A 20,157-nucleotide genomic window follows, 5' to 3' on the forward strand; every position below is an offset into this window, starting at 1 on the left:
CTAATTTGAGGTGAATAAGTTTTATGTCAGCTGTAGTTGTCTTTGAGATTTGCTATATCAGAGAGTATGTTTATTTTAGAAACCATTTTTAGGAAAAAATTTACTGTATCAATATAAAAATATATGAATATATTATTTTTTACTTGAATGGAAAAATTTGGTGATAGATATATAACAAATAATAAATTTTAGCTGTTTCTAAAATGAATGCATAGTATTGTTGATAAATGATAAATGAGAGAGAAGGGGGAGAAGTATAAGTACCTGAAGCTAATATACAGATAAGAATTGGATATGTACCTTTGTGGAATTCTTCTCTCAAGACTTCTGAATCTTCTGGGAATTCTAAAACAGAGCAGATGTCTCTTATGATACATTTTCCCTAGGTGGAAAAATATATCCCGTGTTCTATGAGTCAGATTAATGTGCAAAAAATATGAAGCCTCAATGCTGGCCTCATTTCCAGTATAGAAGGAGCTTGGTCTAGGTTCAAACATGAGTTAACTATTTTACCTCTGAGCCTAAAGCCTTGCATGCCAAACAGAGTTTGAACATTTGTGAAATGGAACAATAAGAATTGAGGACATAAATTTTAAATTATCAAGATAGGCTATAATAGATGGAAGAAAATGTAACCTAATTCGACTTATTCTTTAAGAACACTGAGTCCATTAGTAATAATAATTTCAATTAATAAAAAATTATTTCTGAGGTCACCATCTTTTTAATTCTGCTTTTACTAAGCCACACTTGAACACTGGTTTTTAGAAGAATCCCTCATCTATGCTATGCTTTCATGGATTTTGTTCCTTTTATTCATTTACTCAAACAGTTCCCCTGGTTTAGCTTGTCAGGAAGGAAGGGTGAAGTGCATAACACTCCATAGAATTTATTTTCTTCTGCTGCTCTGTGTAACCTTGTCTTCTTTGGTTTGTCATCACTCACTCTGCACCCACATCTGCCCTATGTAAAATGTAAGATCCATAAGAGCAGGACATATGTGTGTGTTCCATTGATTGCTAAACTTCAGTGCATACAACAGTGCATGGCACACAGTGAAAACAAAAAAGAAAAGAAAAGAAAAAAAACCTGTATTAATTCCAGGCATCTATCTGAAGGAATGTGAGCCAGAATACAACAGCCACCTCACACCATTCTTATCACAGCACTATTCACAATAGCCAACTTTGGAAATAGTCCAGATGTCCCAAAACTGAAGAATGGTTTAAGAAAATGTGGAATATATACACAACAGAGTATAAATAGATGGAAATGGAGAACATCATGTTAAGCAAAGTAAGTCAGGTTCTGAAAGACAAAGGTCACATGTGATAATATTGAAACACATAACATCTGTGTTTGAAGAAAATACAATTACTGTGCTGTAAACTTTGAATAGTAGGGGATCAGGGTGATAGAGAAAGAGTGATAAAGAGGGTAAATCTGATTAAAGTACAATACACACATGCCTGAAATGCCAGAATGAAATCCCCGTGAATTAGCAGTTTTCACTTCAAAAAAATGAAGGATAGAAAGGTGAAACAGGTACTGTTTGGGGGTGGGTATCAGTCAGAGAGGGAGAATGAATACGATAGAAGTTTCTGTGTTCATGTATGAAAATAGAACACTGAAGCCTGTCAGAATTGTTCTAAAAAGGGAGGAAGTGGGTGGAGAGATTAGAGGGAAACTGAATCTAATTAAAATATAAGTGCATATGTAATTATCATAATGGAGCTCCCCTGTACAACTATAATATGCTAATAAAAATATTTCTGTGTTAATGTGCCCATTGTCCTCATATTCTAGAACAGCTTCCTGGACATCACTAACTATGATTTACTTATTAAAGAGCATGACTAAAATTAAATAGACCTGTTGAAAATTATATCATAAAAAGTTATGACCGTATCTGAGGTTGTAAATTATAGAATGACTTATTAGCAAATGGATATTTTATGGTTATTAAATGATACCAGCATATATAAACTTAATTGAGAAGCAGGAGTGAGTTTAGATACAGCTCTTCTTTCATCATTATATTTTTCTTCTTATTTTCAACCCCATCTGTTAACATAAGTGTCTTAGTCCATTTTGTGTTGCTGCAAGAAAGTAAATGAGACTGGGAAATGTTTATTTTTTTAAAGTTTGCCTTGTTTGTTATTCTGGTGGCTGAAAAGTAAAGCCACCAAGAGGTCTGGCTGCATTACAACTAGGTGTTGGAGAAGCAAAAACTGAACCTGCCACCTGCAGAAGAGGCATATGACTTCATGCCATTTTTAAAGACCTGTTTCACAGTATGATTGTATTTAGTATTTGACTCATAAAGAGTTGAACAAGTTAAATAACAAAGATTTTTGTGTGTGTGCTGGATATCTTACTATTATATACTTTAGGAAAGCACTTCACTATTTACATATAACCCAGCCCTTGCATGTAGTTTTAAGGTGATAAGAAGGATTCTAAGGAAACGTTAACTATTGAAAGGAAAGAGGGCTACTGTAATGTGTGATTCTTGAGTAGCATGAAAGAATGGGTCTAAATGAAAGTGAAATTGACCTTGTCAAATAATAAGAAGAACACAGCTTTCCAAGAGGACAAAAGTAAGACTGGAGGCACACAGTCAAGTAGCTCAGAAATGTCAGCCTGATAACCTGGTGACTCTTATTTGTCTGTAATGTAGGTCATCTTTTGAGAATGACAGAGGATGTGGGACAGTCAGATATTTGATAAGAATGGGGAGTGTATAATAAAATTCACTTCCGAAAATAGAATGATGACCACAGAAATGTAACAGGACACCTCTCTGTATCAAAACCATTTCACATTAGTGTTCTACAAGCACTTGGCTTCTCATTCATTGGAGAGAGAAACCTAGGACTTTTATTTTTCCTTCCTTTCTCTCCTCTCTCTCCCTCTCCCTCCCTCTCTCCCTCTCTCTCCTTTTCTTTTCTTGCCTTGCCTTTTCTTTTTTTTCTGTTCTCTTTTCCTTTCCTTTTCTTTTCTTCTTACTATGCATCCCAGGCTGGCCTAGAACTCACCATCCTTTTGACTCACCCTCTTGAGTTCTTAGATTGCAAATGCATACCACCATTTCCAACTAAGAAACATAATTTCCTGTGGGATTAGAATTTTGTTGAACAAGTAGGGACAAAAGAAGTTTGGGGGAGTTTAGAGTATTGCCAGAAGTGCTTTACAATGGTATTATACAATCAACCTGTACTTGGAGAAAGGTGAATAAAGACACAGTCAGACAGAATGGAACAGTACATTTGGAGACAGATAGAAAAGCAAATGAAACTACAGATTTTTATATTAGAAAGGAGGTGATGAGTAGAGGGTGAGACATTCTAACACGACATTTTTGAGGTTTTGACACTTAAAAGATTATGATCAAGAACAACATATTATTATATCAAATTGTGTTACACTGTATTGTGCTATTATGTCAAGCCTATAAATGCCATACATACTTTAGCAAGACATTTTTAAGATGACAGGTTTAAAGGTTAGGACAAATGACTCTCAGGGGAGTGGTTGGCTGAGGTAGGGAGGAGGAAAAAGTGTTTGAGGAGGCAGAGACCTAGTGCCAGGATAGAGGAGGATTGTGCACCTGGCTCTGATGGATGAGAAGGTCAGGGGACAACAGCATTGATGAATAAGAGAATTTTGAGGAGGGGCACAGGCAACATGTGAACAGGAAAGCAACTCAAATGGGACGCATAATTAAGTGAGAAAGTTTGGGGATAATGCGAGAGCTATAGTGCTGAATCTTCAGATACAGGTAGAGAGCCAAGTGTGGAAATTTATAGTAAGGCAAGTTCTTTTATTCTCCACAGCTTGAATGCATTAAATGACAACTAGGGAAGGAAATCATTTATGTAAAACTATGGGATGTTTTCATTCTAGAAACAGTAATGTGAGGTAGGAATTCAGACATATTTTTAATTTTTATAATTTAAATTCTTTATTTAAATTATTCTTTATCAAATTCTTTAGTTTTCAGTTACACAATTATTTTAACACACTAGAATATTGTCTACTGCATCATGTTTTAATAAGAAAATACAAACTCTGTGCAATAGGCTATGATATCTGCTTCCTTCCACTAGAATTATTAATCCTAATTTAACAGAAAAGCTACAAATATCATTTCTATTCTGATCTACACAATATTATAGGTATTCCATGGGAATCTTGTTCAATATGACCTCTAATTCGCTATGCAATTTGGCTTAACTTTTTTTCTCTTTGAAGTCTCAGTTCCGATAAAGTTATTCTTATTCAGTGGCCTCTTTTTAATATATCTCACTCATTTTGAAAGGAAAGATCTATGATTTATCAAATATATTTCAAAGTAGTAAACTTGGAGGCTCCCTTTCTCTTTCTTTTTTTGTGGGGGAAGTGCACTACAAGTTAACAGCTATAAGAGAACTTCCTTTGTTGTTTTGCACAGAGTGATTTGCAACTATCTTACATCACTTTTAGTTTTCCATAATGTAAAATCTTGCCCGAATATTTTTACTCCAGATTATCACTTGCACAATTTTTAGTACAGTGAAACTATTTTAAATTGTTTCATGCTCAAGTTTCTATTATAAAGCATTCAAATTGATTCTACTGGTGGGTGAGTATAATTGATTTTACTTACTTGCTTCTTTCACAATACAAATATATGTCATTCTTCAATAATAATTCAGGGTTGAATACAGAATGGTTTAAATGACAAGTTGGGGAGAAAACAGATTCCTTAAAAATATGATATGTTTTTGTTTTACAAACAATAGTTTAAGGTATGAGTCTAACTATTTTTGGGGAAGGTATTAGACTTTTCTTTTTGCTTAATTTAGCCAACAGTCTCATAGTCTCTTTTCTCAATTTAAATTATGGTATAAGTCATCATTTTCTCATTATTTTGAAGTGATTGGTAAACAGGCACATATGCTGTTCTATATGAACTGAGAGTTTTCTTTCCAGAAAAGTGAGTAATGTAGTTTACATATTATCCAGATCAATGTGAATGATGCCTGCTTTCATTCTTATACACTGTCAGACATGGGCAATTATATCTGGTTTGTAAATGCTTGCTAGTTTTACAAGTGGGTATAACATAACACTAATATTTGTGTATGTCTTTAGTTAGTAGTGAAATAAGTGTTTTCATATGGTTATTTGTGGTAAAATTCTCTCCATTATCAAAATAGTGTATTTATAATTCACCAATCATTTTCCCTCATGTCTGTGTGAGTAAATTAATCATTATTTACCCATCTCACTCTTTTATTGATCCTTGGATTACATTTCAGTTTTGGCTTATCTTAACTTTAATTTCATGATTTGAAACTGTAATGTAAGTCTATACAATGTTCCAGTTTTGAACCAGTTGTCTGTCTGACTCCACACCACGCTTATTTTGTTCTCTATTATCAAAATTGTTGATTTTTTTCCCTTTTCCCCATATAAAACTTACCTTATCCCTTTATTTGAATAGCAGCTTTATTCCAGTCCCACCAAGCCATTACAATTACTGCCATGTCTGTTATGCATATATGAACTCAACAAAAGTGATTTGACACAATGTAAAAAAATCTTCATTTTTATATCTTACTTATGTTTTTTATTTTAGAAAATATATTCCTTGGAAATAATCATGGATAGAAAAAAGGTTACACATGAAGATGTTTGTTTTCTGTATTTTAAAATATTCAATGCATCATCATTATGCAGCTTTTAAAATGCTTTAATTTTCAATAAAATGGAAAGAAATATAAACCTTTCAAATATTATCTGTACACAACCATGCAAAAACAGCATATTGCAACTGTTCTGTTTTGCATCTACAGGATATTTTCTATTGCAAAGAATTGATGTGCTAGCATATAAGATGTGCCATATTTATTCCTTATCTCCCTCAGTCATGAATATTTTTGTTTATTTGCTTTGCTTTTCTACTGTATTTATTAGAAAAAATAGTGACAAAGAATATGTGTTGCATAACTGGATGCATGTTTAACATTTATGTTGGATGAATTATTTAAAATGGAAAGCAAAAGTTGACAGTTTTAATAAATGCAGCTGAATAATTTTATATTCACTACCACTTATTTTTTTTCAACAAAATAATTGATTAAAGTATTTAGTGTTCTAGTAGGTGGATATTTTCCTATTATTTTAATTTGTATGGATATATTTCTAAGTCAATATTTTATATTTGTATTAGATAGTGTCAGTGCATGCTTACCTCCCTGGTTTGATTTTAGTGGTCCATTGGCACAGTCATTAATTTAGATAGTCTATATGCATGTGCCTGTGTGTATGCATGTGAAACAAATATGATTTGATTAGATGGAAAAAATTATTTTATGCAAAGATATAGAGAGGCAATAAACTTTTAGTAAAGTGGTTTTAAACAAAGTGATTTGCTTAATTTAAATTTTTAAGTTTTCATTAATGTACTTATAATTTAACCATTGCCTGTATGCTATCGACTTTATTCCTTCTACATAGAATATTGAGAAGGAAAAAAATTATAAACGACTTCATCCACACCTTTTAAATTTGATTCAAAGAGGAAAAAGGTTGATTGAATTATTCTTCTAATTAAGAAAGACTTCGAAGTTCAGAGAGATTTAGACTTGCATTTCCACTTATTTTACCCTTTTAATATCATATCTACATGCACACATGCAACAACTTCTGCATTATTCATTGGTCATGATGCACTGAGCACTTTTTCTCTTCTTCACATTTGTTGCAGAGATATTAAAGAACAAAAGAGACCAGTTATCAAAATTAAGTTGAAAGTATCCAAGTCTTTTTGGAACAAAAATGCCTAAGAATAAACAAGAAGAATTTATAGTAAACAAAGAAGTGGTTACTTACACAGAAGTGAAATTCTCCAACTCTCAACAGAAGCAAAGAATATCCAAGACAGTCCCTAGTCCTGTAATAACAACTGAACAGCAGATAAACTATGTGGAACTGAAATTCAGTAGAACATCTCACCACAAACTCAGAAAATGCCTTTCTAGAGAAAACAGAAAAGGTATAGCACTGCATATATTTTGTTAAAAGATACATGTTAACTGGTTTTAGATTACTGAACTCAAAACCATTACAAAATTGGCATGATACACTAGTCCTTTTAGCACCTTCCTTATCCATTTCAGGATATTTCTTGAGAATAGAAAAATCTCTAAATAATCTATGTTTATTTTCTAAAATATTGGCACAATTTCTAAAAGAATTGCATTAATTGTAAGAAAACAAGAACTATTTATGCATGCAATGAAGATTTTGAAATTCTGTTTCATTCCATGTTATTTTAACCATTTTAAACATCCTCATATGCCCTGGGGAAAATGAATGACGTTTATTTTTTATCTCAAAAAAACAAAGAATGAATTGAATTTCCTGCCTTGATAGAAGGGTTAAGAGAATGGCAAAATTCACAAATCAACATTTTATTTTCAAGGGATGTCTTGTTTGCACGATTTTTTTTTCTCTAAGCATACCTAGGTCTTCAATTTACTAGCAGAGACAGTATATTTCAGATTGTTCAGAGTTAATAATTTAGAGAACACTTGGTAAAGGATGCATGAAGATGCTAGTGAAGGTGGTTCAGAGGACCAAAGTTGCATTTCACCATGGACAAGGGAAAAGTGAGGTCAAGAAGAAGCTAAAGCCAGGGAAGAAATTTGAAGGTCAAAGACTTGGTATTCTTAATGCAGATGGTTGATTTTATGATGAACCTGCTGAAAGATGAAAAAGTAGAAGCATATCCTAAAGAGTGAGGCATAATGGTCTTCAGTTTTATTATTGTTGAGTTCTAGGAAATGGGAGACTCATCATTGTTCACCTTTCTCTTGTTTTTAGAAACCCATTCTACAGCATGGGGAGAGATAACTGGTATCCTAGTTGTCTTGTGTGTGGTATTGATGACAACAGTCAGTCTCTTGCTTGCAAATTGTAAGTAATTAAGAAAATAATTTGCTCTTATTACAGAGAATAATGAGCAATGTGGTGATGACTCCACTCACTATGAAGATTGAATTTCACTTTGTCTTACCAACTATATCTCATATAGTATTAATTACTGCCATAAATTTTGTCACAGTATTTTCTAGACAAGAAGAGCAAAGCAGAAACAACTCATTTCTTCCTTCCGTATCTCCTAAAAATGATGGTGAGTATTAATTCTATACAGTTCACTTCCTTTGAATATTGGGGTAAAAGAATTTCCTTAAATCCACAAGTTTCAATGACTATTGATAGACAGATATAGACAGATGCAGTGAAATCATTTGTTCAATCTCTTAACAGAGAAGGACTCACAGGGGTTAAAAATAATTAAGATGCAGGAGATTGTGAACAATCCTAAAATGTTGTAAATATATTGTGTTATTATTTTTACTGTATTATTATTAGGAAAAATAACATCTAAATATATTGTACTTCAAGTAGAAATTATTCAAAAGGAAATGAACACTAAATCATTGTGTTTTACCACTATAGAAGAAAAACTAACAACCAAGTATGGTCAGGATATGGAAAAGGAGACTGGTTCACATATCCATCATCTACCACTAAACTTTTATAAAAGAGAAAGAAAACTATGTACATAAATGACTTTTATACAAATGATCTTGGATATTTTATTTATGATAGCATAATTGTAAACATTCAGAATTTCCATTATCAGATGTACAATTAACAAGTTATTGTTTTATCATATCATGGAATACTACTCAGCCAATAAAAACAATGAAATAATTATACATACAGCCAGGAAATTCTGAAAAACAGTGTGCTGAGTGAAGACAGCACAATAAAATCTGTAGGTAAGGCAGCAGCAATATACAGTGCATAAATTAGAGCTATGTTTGCCTCAGGCTAGGAGAGTTAGGGGGCATTAATTGGGAAGAATATGAGTCAATTCTGGAGTGATAGGAATAGTCTCAATTTTAGCTGGTGAAGTAGTTAGAAAAGTATATTCATTTGCCAAAGCACATCACAGTATTCACTAAATACCACTGCATTTTATGAAAATTATATTTGTCACTGAAAAATAGCCCAGAAAGACATAATTTAAAGTAATGATTTTTTGGTATCTTTTCTTCCTCCTTAGGTCTTGCTCTCAGGAGATGAATGCTCTTAACTCTTTAAATTTTCCTAACTACCTCCACATTTCCAAGTCAGATGGTCTTACTAATATTTGCTAAGTTATTAATTTGTGTTGAGAGAGATGTTATGATTTGTTACCCTATCTTGATCAATGAGAATACAATGAACAGAGCTCAGCATTTTATTTGCCCATTTTGTTCTCCACATGTATCGTGACCACCTGATAGCTTTCCTTCTAAATCCCTTTTGTCCCCAAGTCAAGTCTGAATGATCTGCACTCAACCACAGAGGACTTGTTTTACCACCTTTCTGTGTTATATACCCTGCGTGGATTCCATCTTTCCTTTTCCTATAGTGCATCATCTGTTTTTTTCTTTTTGAGGACTAACTTACTGTCTCTGAATTTGAGTCTAAAACAGTTGAAATACTTTCCATTTGTTTTCCTACTTAGTATTAAGAATTCTTGGTTAAAAAACATATCTTGTAAAAATTATTACACTTTTTCTTGGCTTCACTTTGTGAATTTGCAATTGTTATAACCTTTCATGTCACCCCTCTTGTCACATTTTAAGTTGCTTTTGAAAGTAAATTGATTATCTTCTGATTCATTGTTTTCTTTCTTTTTTGAAATTTCATACCATGAGGACTTATGAGGAAATTATTTCTTTGTTTATTTAACTATATAAATAAATTCATTAAACAATAACATAACTCTTATCAATCCAATTGTTTGAATATTTAAAATGAAATATTAATTCAATTTTTTATCATTTTCACTAGTTATACAGTGGCTTAAATATTTTAAAAATTGCAGATATTAAACAAGTTTACCCCCTTCATTATATTCTCATTACTTGCTCCCTCCTTACTCTTTTCTCAAGCAGTGCTTGTGGGTTTCATTATGAAAAGTATGCGCTACACATGTGTGGAGTTATCACATTGAAATCCTCTCATTAATGTATGCTAATTAAAACAAAAGGTAAACTTTGATAGCTAGTGTTGATGTGAACAAAGGAAGCCAATGGTGCAATATCCATTCAATGTCCAATGATGCAATATCCTTTGAAAATAATCTGCCAGTTCCTCAAAAAATTGAACACAGAGTTGTGATATGTTCTGACAATTCAACTCTGAGACTTTATATGGAAGAAAAAGGAAAACATATCCACACACAAAAATTTACAGATATTTATTTGCTTTCTTGCATTTCCTATTTATTTTTCATCTTCCAATCTCAGTCTCTCTTTCTGAAATGTTATTAGTTATTGCATATTTGCTTCTTTCTTCCCTCCCTCCCTGCCTCCCTCCCTCTTTCCTTTCCTTCCTTTCTTCTTTCCTTTTGTTCTTTATTATTATTTGCAGGACTGGAAATCAAACCCAGAACATTGTGCATGCTGTCAAGTGCTCTATCACTGAGATATACCACCTGTCTGGTCATTCCATATTTTATTATCTACCCCTAGTTTGAATGTTTGTTGTAGCACTATTTTCCTTTTGTTCAGCTATTATCTTTCAACCCTCTTGGTTTTTAATTGTCTATCTTCTTTCCCCAAGAGGTCTGTATGGTTAATTTTTAAAAGGGTCTGTCCTTCATCAAGGGATGCAATGACATATGTTAAAGAAATTTGAACTGTGCTGATTGTGTTCTGAAGGTTTATGTTGCCTCCTACACTTTTATTTGATATGGATCAATCTTTTAATTTTATTTTCTGCTTTCCATGTTGGAAATTCAAGTGAAATGTCTTTCAACCCCTGGTTTCCTAGAACCCCTAGGAGGCTATAGTGAAAAGCTGAGCTGACTGAAACTTGAAGAAGAAGACACTTGGCTGCAGATTACAAAGGTGTCAGGTGCCTGCTTTGTTTAGAGCAACTCCCATCTCCCCCACCTCTCCATCACCACCACAAATGTTACTTTATACAACTGAAATATCCAGAGAGGAGTTTCAGCCTCTTTTTTATTCTTCTAGGGATTATAAACCTATATACTGCTGTTTGCGGGGGGCAAAGTCTTAATATCTCTCATCAGTAGTGGAATGTACTTACTCCTGCTGTAATTTGGCTTCCTTCTTTGGAGTTGCTCTCTATCCTCTCACACCCCTGGATCACTTCCCTGTTCATTCCAATTCCCTAAAGAATTTAAGTTTTTTTTCTTTAAAGGTTGCAAGTGGGCACTAAGGCTTCTGAATGTATTTTGACTATATCCTTGTTCTCTCCACATAACTTAATGTTTGTACTATGTAGTATTTTACTGCTCCAAATAGATTTTCTTAAGGTTTTTGAGGAGTTAATAATCTAGCTTCCCAACTGCAGACTTCTCCATTGTCTTCTCCTTATCTTTGCCTGATCAACTAATCCTACATCAATTCCTTCTATTTCTGGAAGTTAACCATTTAGTCATCTTCTCTCACCTGCTAATCTTCATCTTCTTTGTATTCTTTCTGTGTTTCCCTTCCCTTTCCTCTTCCTCCCCTATGTTTTTTGCACCTATTGTACCTTTAATGCCATAGTTGCATTTCTCACTTTGATGATAGTCACAGGTCAGTCTCTCAGACCTAGGAGAACAGAGGTTGCTGTGAAGGGATGGGAACCAGTGATGCTGCTCCCACCTGTGTCCAAGGGCTGGTGCTCACCAGATCCGGCATCTATATTCATGTGGCTGGGAAGCCCACATTTTCTTTGTTTCCTTCCTTCTTAACTTTAAAAGTATAGAATTCTTTAAAAAACAAATTTTTTTACCTTTACATCTAGCTTTCCAATTAAAAAAAACTAATAATCAAAGAGCCAAAAACTGACATGGCTTGAAACCTAAGAGGTGTTATGACTTCAAACCTACCACTGTATGGAAGTGTTTTTAATGCAATGACTGTGTACTCTGGGTTGAACACCTTCAAAAGAGACAAAAGATGAGGCTATAGTTTAACTTGAGTAAGAGTTGAAAATCAAATAATTGTACATATATTGGAGATATCATTAAAAGTTTTCTATGTAACTCCATTCTAGCTGGAGATAAAAATACCTCTACAATGTCTTAGACAAGAACAGTTAGAACTTGCAAACACATGGCCTGTGTGATCTTGGCTGGGCAGGATCCCAGGCCCTAAAGGAAATGAATCATGAAGATTATCTAAGAAAAGGTGCTAACCTCCAGTTGCATCTCATATATCAGGATAATTTAAAATCTGAAATTACACAGATTAGAGGGAGTCATGAATGTTACCTAGCTGAAATTACAGAAAAATAATTATAGTGAATATATTCATCCAATGAAAATATTAGAAAATAAAACTAGATGTCTTTCAAATATATATAATATATATATTAACTTAGATGCAGGGAGTGGTATAAGATATGAGTGAAGCAATCAAATGAGGAAGGTCAAAATATAATTTATTATATGAAAAGACTTAAATTCACTGACAATTATAATTTTTATAGAATGGTATAACTTTACAAGTCTAACTAATTGGTATAAGTATTCTTCAAACTGGAAGAATTTAAAATGTGAGAAAAATGAAGATTTTGATGAGACATAGAGTCTTGATGAAACTAAAATGAGTATAATCAAATTTATGCTTTGAAAATTATTCTTTTCATTATTCACTATTTGCCTTCAGAAATCTCTTGCAGAGCTACACTAACACACACATAACAGGATGTTTGGTATAGCACTCATTAAAATGACAAGATAAAAACATTTTGAAAAACTAGCCATACATTCAAGAACTTGAATCTCTATAGTACAAATATCAGCCTTATTAATTTTGATCTATTTCTCTTGGCATAAATATTTTCTGAAAAAGTAATGTTCTGGCTGAGTGTGGTAGGTCACAACTGTAGTCCTAGCTACTTGGGATGCTGAGATCAAAAGGATCAGTATTCAAAGCAAGTTTGTTGTCATGCACCTGTCATCCCAGCTATGGCATGAAGCTTAAGTAGGAGGGTCATGGTCTATACTGGCCTGGGCAAAATGTGAGACCCCATCCGGAAAATAACCAAAGCAAAAATGTTTGGAGGTGTGGCAAGTAGTAGAGCAGCTAACTAGCAAGCATGAAACTTTAAGTTCAAATTCCACTATTGCCCACCTCAAAAGTAACTTGAATAATTAGTGATACATTTGTTATATCTTATAAAAATTAGCCTTGTTAATCATGATTTACTTTCCTTGACATGTATATTACCTGCAATAATAATGTTTACTGAAAAAGATAGAGACCTTATCTCAATAAATTCATAAAAATGTAAAATAACAGGTTTTAAGATTTAGTAAATACCCATGACTATCAAAATAATCTTATGAAATGAACTGAAACCAGCATATTCCTCAGAAAGAAGGAAGTGACATCATTGATCTGAGGACAAAATAACTTTATCTATAGTTTTCATTGATATGAAAAATTACAAAATGAAAAAATAGAGTGTGTATTCACTAAATAGTTGGAGCATTACTTTTTAAAATTGCACACAGCATTCCTTGTGTATATTCAAAACTACTATTGGTAAAAATCTCCAACAGAACCAGAATTATTCACTAATTGTTATCTCTGTTTGTATAGTTATATGTTGTATAGCCATTTTTGTTTGTATACCTTTTAGTCATGTCATACAAGCTTAAAATATTATTTGAAATATTTCTTCTATATTAATAGCATTTTTATTGATTTTGCATAGAAAATTCCAAAACAAATGAGAAAATTTCTATTATTAATTACTGTTAGATTTAGATTATGTAAAAATTACTCAAAAGTGTTACAAAAATACTTAAGAATAGGGGGAGGAATCAACATATTATATCAACAACAAAAAAACCAAAGGCTTTTTTCTATCTAATATTCATATGTGATACAAATGCTTGATTCATAGCACAGGGTACCGGCTTAACATGTCTGAATTTCCTAGAATCTTCCTGTTATATTTCTTCACACAACTGGATTGGGTTTGGAAATAGTTACTATCATGTTTCCCATGAAACCAAAACCTGGGAGGAAAGCAGAAACTTGTGCATGGAGCTGAATTCCCATCTTGTGAAGATAGAAACTGAAGAAGAGCTGGTAGGACAGATACTCCTTTTCTGTGACATTAGAATTTCACATGGTTTGGAAGCATTAGTGACGAACACTATTTCTCAAGTTATTCTCGGGGTGCATGATATTTTCTTATTACGATTTAGTTTTTGTAGGTAAAAATTTGAGAAATTACATCGTTAGAATATTTAATTTTTTAAAGAAATATATTAAATATATAAAAACAGATAATATCTTGATGTGGGCCTATTAAAACTTGTAGGGCATGTGTAAGCTCTTAGCAGACTTTTGACACTAATCCTTCAGTCAGAAAGGAGTAGATCATAGTTACAGATTTTGATTTTGTTCACAATAGGAAATCTTATCAATGTTTGAAATGCTAGGATGGATATTTATCAAATGGAACAAAACTGATGGATCCTGGTTATGGGAAGATAGTACCCAAGTGCAGAAAAGCCTGTAAGTACACTGTTGGATAAACTGGACTTTTTTGAGAGTAGAGGTATTTTGTGTGTGTTTTATCTGTGTACAAGAAAGGACATCCAAGAAAAAAAAACTATGATATATGATTACCAGGATATGTGAAGTAATTAGGAAATTTTTCTAGTGCTTTGAATGTAATCTCACCACTTGAACCTGTACATTTATAATTCACAAGTCTCCTAAAAGAAATTTGTACATACTTTTGTATCTTATGTGAGTTTATAATTTTAAAAACATCTGGCATTTTTTTTACTATAAGATTCAAAATTCTACTTATACAAACACGGTAAAATTACACAGTGCCAAATATTTTCTGTCAATCTTACAGACTTGTATTGAAGAATACCAGTCTACATAACTTTCATCTTCATTGGTTTGTTTTGTTTGCTGTTTTATTCTTGTTGACTTATTTGTTTTTCCTAATTGTAAGGTTTAGATAAAATAGTATTTGTATGTATTACACTGTAATATTTGGTTATTATTGGTGCTTTTCCACAGACAAAAATATTCCAAGAAGAACCATGGTTGTCTTTTTGTGGATGGAATTTATATTTATCCTGCAAACTGTTCATCAAGGAAATATTTCATCTGTGAGCTTCAAATATAGCAACATCTGTTTTACTAACATGTTATTGTTATTAAATCCTAGTAAAATATTTATAAAATATGTCAGTTATTTGTTGATTTTTAATTTTTAAATAAGTTATCACTAAGTGTTTTTATTGTGGTCAGAAGATTATACTTTTTATACTTTTTACATTATACATTGTACTGTGATGGAGTCAAATTTTCTGTCCACAGATTACTTCAGGCTAACATTCTTCCCTCTTACAATTTAAAATCAATATAAATTTATGAAAAAAAATTAGCAAAAAATCAGGCCACCCCTAAACAATTTTGCAAATTCCAAGGAATATGAGAAGAAAAAAAATATCTGTGTAAAGTAGGGTTTTGCTTGCTTGTTTTTTTTTTTGTTGTTAAAGACAAGGTTTCTCAGGCTAAATCTGAATTCCTGGGTTCAAACTATTATCATACTACAGCACCTGTTAATTGCTAGGATTACACTCACACACCTCTGCATTAAACTTCCAATAGGGTTTTAACATGAGATGGACTCCTTTTGAGATTGGTCATGAGATACAATAGAGTTACTACATGGAGCAGTGAAGACAAGTTCATTGGAGAACAAGAAATAACAAATATAATTAAGAAACTCTGCGTCTAGCCAGTATGGTAACCCCTTATGATTGCCAGAGAGCAGCTACCACACACACTTCCAATAATTTAAAAGCAAATGAGGCAATAATGAATAAATACATGTGGAATTTTTGCAGAAAATTAAAGTCATGAAAGAAGACAAGAAAAGAAAATTACAGAATTATATGTCCAATAGCATAAATGAAAAATTTCTAGCATTTCACCTCTTTGAAAAGATAGTAGCTAACACTTTTCCAAAGGTAGTTTTATAAATAAAAACTACATAAAAGAAGACTGGTATGTCTACAGAAGACTTCAAGTAGAGGAAAAGTGCAACTAGGAATACCACAGCAAAAATACTGAAAATTTTAAATGAAAATACATATTGAATGCAGCCATATAAAAACTATCATACTCACAGGAAGGACATAGGTGATTATTGACTTTTATCAGAAATGATGCAGATAGAAAGGCATTGGAACAATTTAAAGGTAGAAATAGAAATAAAATTTTAAAGACCTATCAAGTCTTCTTATTTCTTCTCAAATATGTAAGGTACTTGCAAGTTGTCACTACCATCCCTACAAGAAGTACAACCTAAACAAAGTAGAAATGAGCAACTCTCCTAAGACCCTCTCCATGGAACTGAGTTCACAAAGACAACCAAAAATGGAGAGTAAGTGATGTTGACACACACAAGAATCACGTCCTTCTGGGGCAGGGGCCTAGGAGACCCTGTCACTGCTCATAAACACTAAATACTTGTGTTCACTCCACAAATATGTGTTGAAATGCTAAACCAATATGATTGTTTTAGGATAGAGGGTCTTTGGAGTTAACACAAAGAGGGTGATCTATGAATGAAATTAGTGCCCTTTTTAGGAGAGCTCACAGAAAACTCTGTAACCCATTTCTGCTGTACAAGGAAACAAAGAAAGGTCAACCAATGTGCAACCCAGAAAAGACTCCAGAAACTGACACCATGATCTCAGAGCTATAGTATTAAGAACTGTGAAAATTATATTTTAAGAAACTGCACAGTCAATGATATTTTCATGCTAGGCTAATTAAGACCCTGAGTAGCAAACCAATGTGTAATTGATATATTGATGCACACTCAAAATGGTCAAGTATGAGAGTGAACACTTTTGGGTGGGGACATAGTCTTAATGTCTGTCCACACTTTTATAGGTTTTACCTTCAAGAGTCTTACTTATTCTTAAAGCGGCAGTTGGTTCTTCTGGCATGGGAGTGAAAATATACAGCCAAGTAAAATGATAGTAGTTTGAAAATATGTTAAACTAAAAAGAACACAAAGAGGAAGAAAGTACAAAGACAGTAAGGGAAAAGAGTTATAAATATTGTGTATTTTAACCCAACTGCATCAGTAACTGTCAGGCATATAATGAACCAATGAAACACACAGGTTTTCTGAGAGGATGAAAAAATAAGACACAATTTGATATGTATAAGAAACCCACTTCATATACAAGAGTACATACAGTTTAAGAATATAGGTATGGAAATTTATATGGCATGCTAATTCTTTACAAAATAAAAGTAAAATTTCTGTGTAAAATATAGACAGAGGAGACTTCAGAGCAAGAAAATTCCTAGGATAATGAGGAGCTGCACATAATAAGAAAAGTGTCAATTCTCCAAGAAGACATAACAAAGCTTGGTAGATGTGTGCCTAACAAAGTATAAATGTATAAAGCAAATAGTGATAAAAATTCAAGGAGAAATTAGTCAATCCACTATTTTATACTTGAAGGGTTCCACTCCTTTCAATCAGTATCTGACAAATCCAGTGGACTGAAAATCAGAACCTTTCTGTCTGAACTGAACTGAAAAGGACCATCAATCAGTTCATATAATAGACAACTTCAAACTTCTTCTAACAATTGAATACACATTATTTTCAATCTCATACAAAATATTCATCCAAAAATACCACATTATAAAAGGTAAGTCATTTTAACAGATTTTAAAGAGAAGAAATCATAGAAATTTTTTCTCACTTCAATGGATATAATTAATAAACCAATTATTATTTGGGAATTATTATTTGAGGTTTAAATGACACACTTCTAAATAACACATAGATCCTGGAATCTACATATAAAGTAAAATGGTTTGAAGTAAATGAAAATTAAAGTATAGTTTATCTAAATCTGTGAGCAGTTAAGGTCTCTCACAGGTTGAGGTCTTAGCCTTCTTTAGACTCTATTGACCTGGTTAATGGGAATTTTGCACTATTCCTTCTCCTCTTCCGGTGTCAAGTAAATGAAATTACCTTTATATTTGTGACAGCTCTTATACCTCTCTATCTGGTGTAACTCTAGTCATCTTCAGAGGTCTGAAGCTTTATTATTCACCAGACTCTGATAAAGGATAAAGAGCAGTGATAGTGCAAAAATTCCTAGACTATAAATTAATGTCAAAAACTGGTTCAAAATAAATGAGTTTCTTGGGGAGCCTAAATTTATAGCCATGCAACTCTCAAGTACAGATTTTTCTAACACTTGAGTGGTGGAAGAGGAACTGTTTAAACTTAACTGAGAAGCAAAAAGAGGCCACATAAATCTCAATTCCTAGTGACAATTTGCTTAAATAAAAAACAAAATTATAAAATATTCAGAAAATCTCTCACATTAATACTGAGAAATAATTTTTACATATTATTGTGTCCTTTAAACAATTGGTTTTGGTAGTATTGGTGCTTCAATTCAGGGCCTTGCACTTTTCAAATCATAAATTAGTATAAAAGCATGAGATTTTTACCTCTAAAAATTGATAGATGGATCTTGGTAAATTTGATTTATGATGTACATGTGACATTTAACTTTAAGTTAGTTACATTTAAATACATTTTAAGGTTCAGTTCTTCAGTCAAAAGAGGCACATTTCAAGTGTACCACAGGCAGATGTATCTAGTGGCTATCATCTTGGATAACAAACACAATTATTTCTCTCATCCCAGCCATCATTTTAAGAATTGCCTTGCTTCTACCTGGCCATCTGGAAAAGTGTTTCCCCCTGTTCTGCCAACTGGGCATTCAAGGGCCACTGTAGCTGTGGTCCAGAGGGCTAAACTATTGCTTTAAGCTAACAGTACACATTCACATAATTTCCATAATGCTAGGTTTTCAGGCATTTATAATTCAAGAATTGGTCTTGGAGAGTATCTCAAGTAGTAGAGTGCTTGTCTTGCATTCATAAGGCCCTGGGTTCAACCCCCAATAACACAAACACACACTCACAAGCATACCCACAAACACAAACCACATAGCAAGAGTTGTGGGGTAATGGAAGCTTCCACCCAGATTTCACAGGAAGACAAGAGGTCAAGCAATGGGTGGCATAGTGCAGACCTTTGCATGGAACTGTTAGGGTAACAATTGATGGCAAACTAAGAACCCAGGAAATTAGAGATGGCAGGAATGTGGAATATCTGCCAACAAGCTGTACCAGCCCACGAAGAAAACCATGTCAGGTGAAAATGGCAAGACCATTCCAAAAGATCTGTCAGGACCATTGGAGCTCACACCGTGATACCATGTGCCATGGATGCCAGACATGGGTCTACAGTGTGTAATGTTTGCCTCACTTGGTTGTAGTCCTACTTTGGGCCTATCCCTCCTTTCTATGCCCCACTCCTTCCACAGTTTACTCTGTGCAATTTTATCTTGTAAGTATCTTCTTTTTATGTATTAGGAATTCTCAGCAAAGAGTTTATTTTGAGGCTCAGAGGAGATTTTTGAACAATGTTGGAGGGTTTAGAATTTGGGGCTCCTTGTAGTTATACTGAGTGTACTTTAAATTATGAAATAGATATGAGTATTTTGATGGCCAGGGTGGAATGTTATACATGCTTGCATTTGATAAAAGTCCCTCTGCTCTTATTGTACAATTCTGTTAACACATTTTTGGATTCAGCTTACTAACATTGTTAGCATAATTATTATTGTTATTACTTAATAAATAATATTTTATAGCACTAATAATAATATTAATTCAACTACCATTGCTGAAATTTTTGCATCTTCGTTCATGTGAGGTACTGTAGATACTTACCTTTTTTCTATCGACTTTACTTGATTTTGGTATTTGAATAACTCCATGATCAGCAAATGATTTAAGAAAGATTCTTTCTGTCTCTATTTTCTAGAAGATATTGTAAAGAATCCATATCATTTCTTCTCAAATATTTGGTAGGATTTCCCACTGAAGCCCTGCTATTTCTGTTTTGGAAGACTTGGATTATTAAATTTAATTAATAAGCATAGAGATCTTCTTAGATTTCTATTCTTTGTGATTTGGGGTACTTTGTGTC

At 33.0% G+C, this 20,157-nt stretch overlaps 1 protein-coding gene across 1 annotated transcript; it reads left to right on the plus strand.

Moving 5' to 3' along the window:
- The first annotated feature begins 3,637 nt into the window (after positions 1 to 3,637).
- On the plus strand, positions 3,638 to 15,291 carry LOC109692063 (killer cell lectin-like receptor subfamily I member 1). The gene is made up of 7 exons (XM_020172444.2): positions 3,638 to 4,624; positions 6,755 to 7,042; positions 7,873 to 7,965; positions 8,114 to 8,182; positions 14,017 to 14,168; positions 14,497 to 14,600; positions 15,123 to 15,291. The coding sequence occupies exons 2-7, from the start codon at positions 6,826 to 6,828 to the stop codon at positions 15,229 to 15,231; spliced, it is 744 nt and encodes a 247-aa protein (XP_020028033.1). The 5' UTR covers positions 3,638 to 4,624; positions 6,755 to 6,825; the 3' UTR covers positions 15,232 to 15,291.
- Positions 15,292 to 20,157: the final 4,866 nt, after the last annotated feature.

Source organism: Castor canadensis, chromosome 6 (assembly GCF_047511655.1).
Source record: "Castor canadensis chromosome 6, mCasCan1.hap1v2, whole genome shotgun sequence".
In the NCBI taxonomy this organism is placed as follows: Eukaryota; Metazoa; Chordata; class Mammalia; order Rodentia; family Castoridae; genus Castor; species Castor canadensis.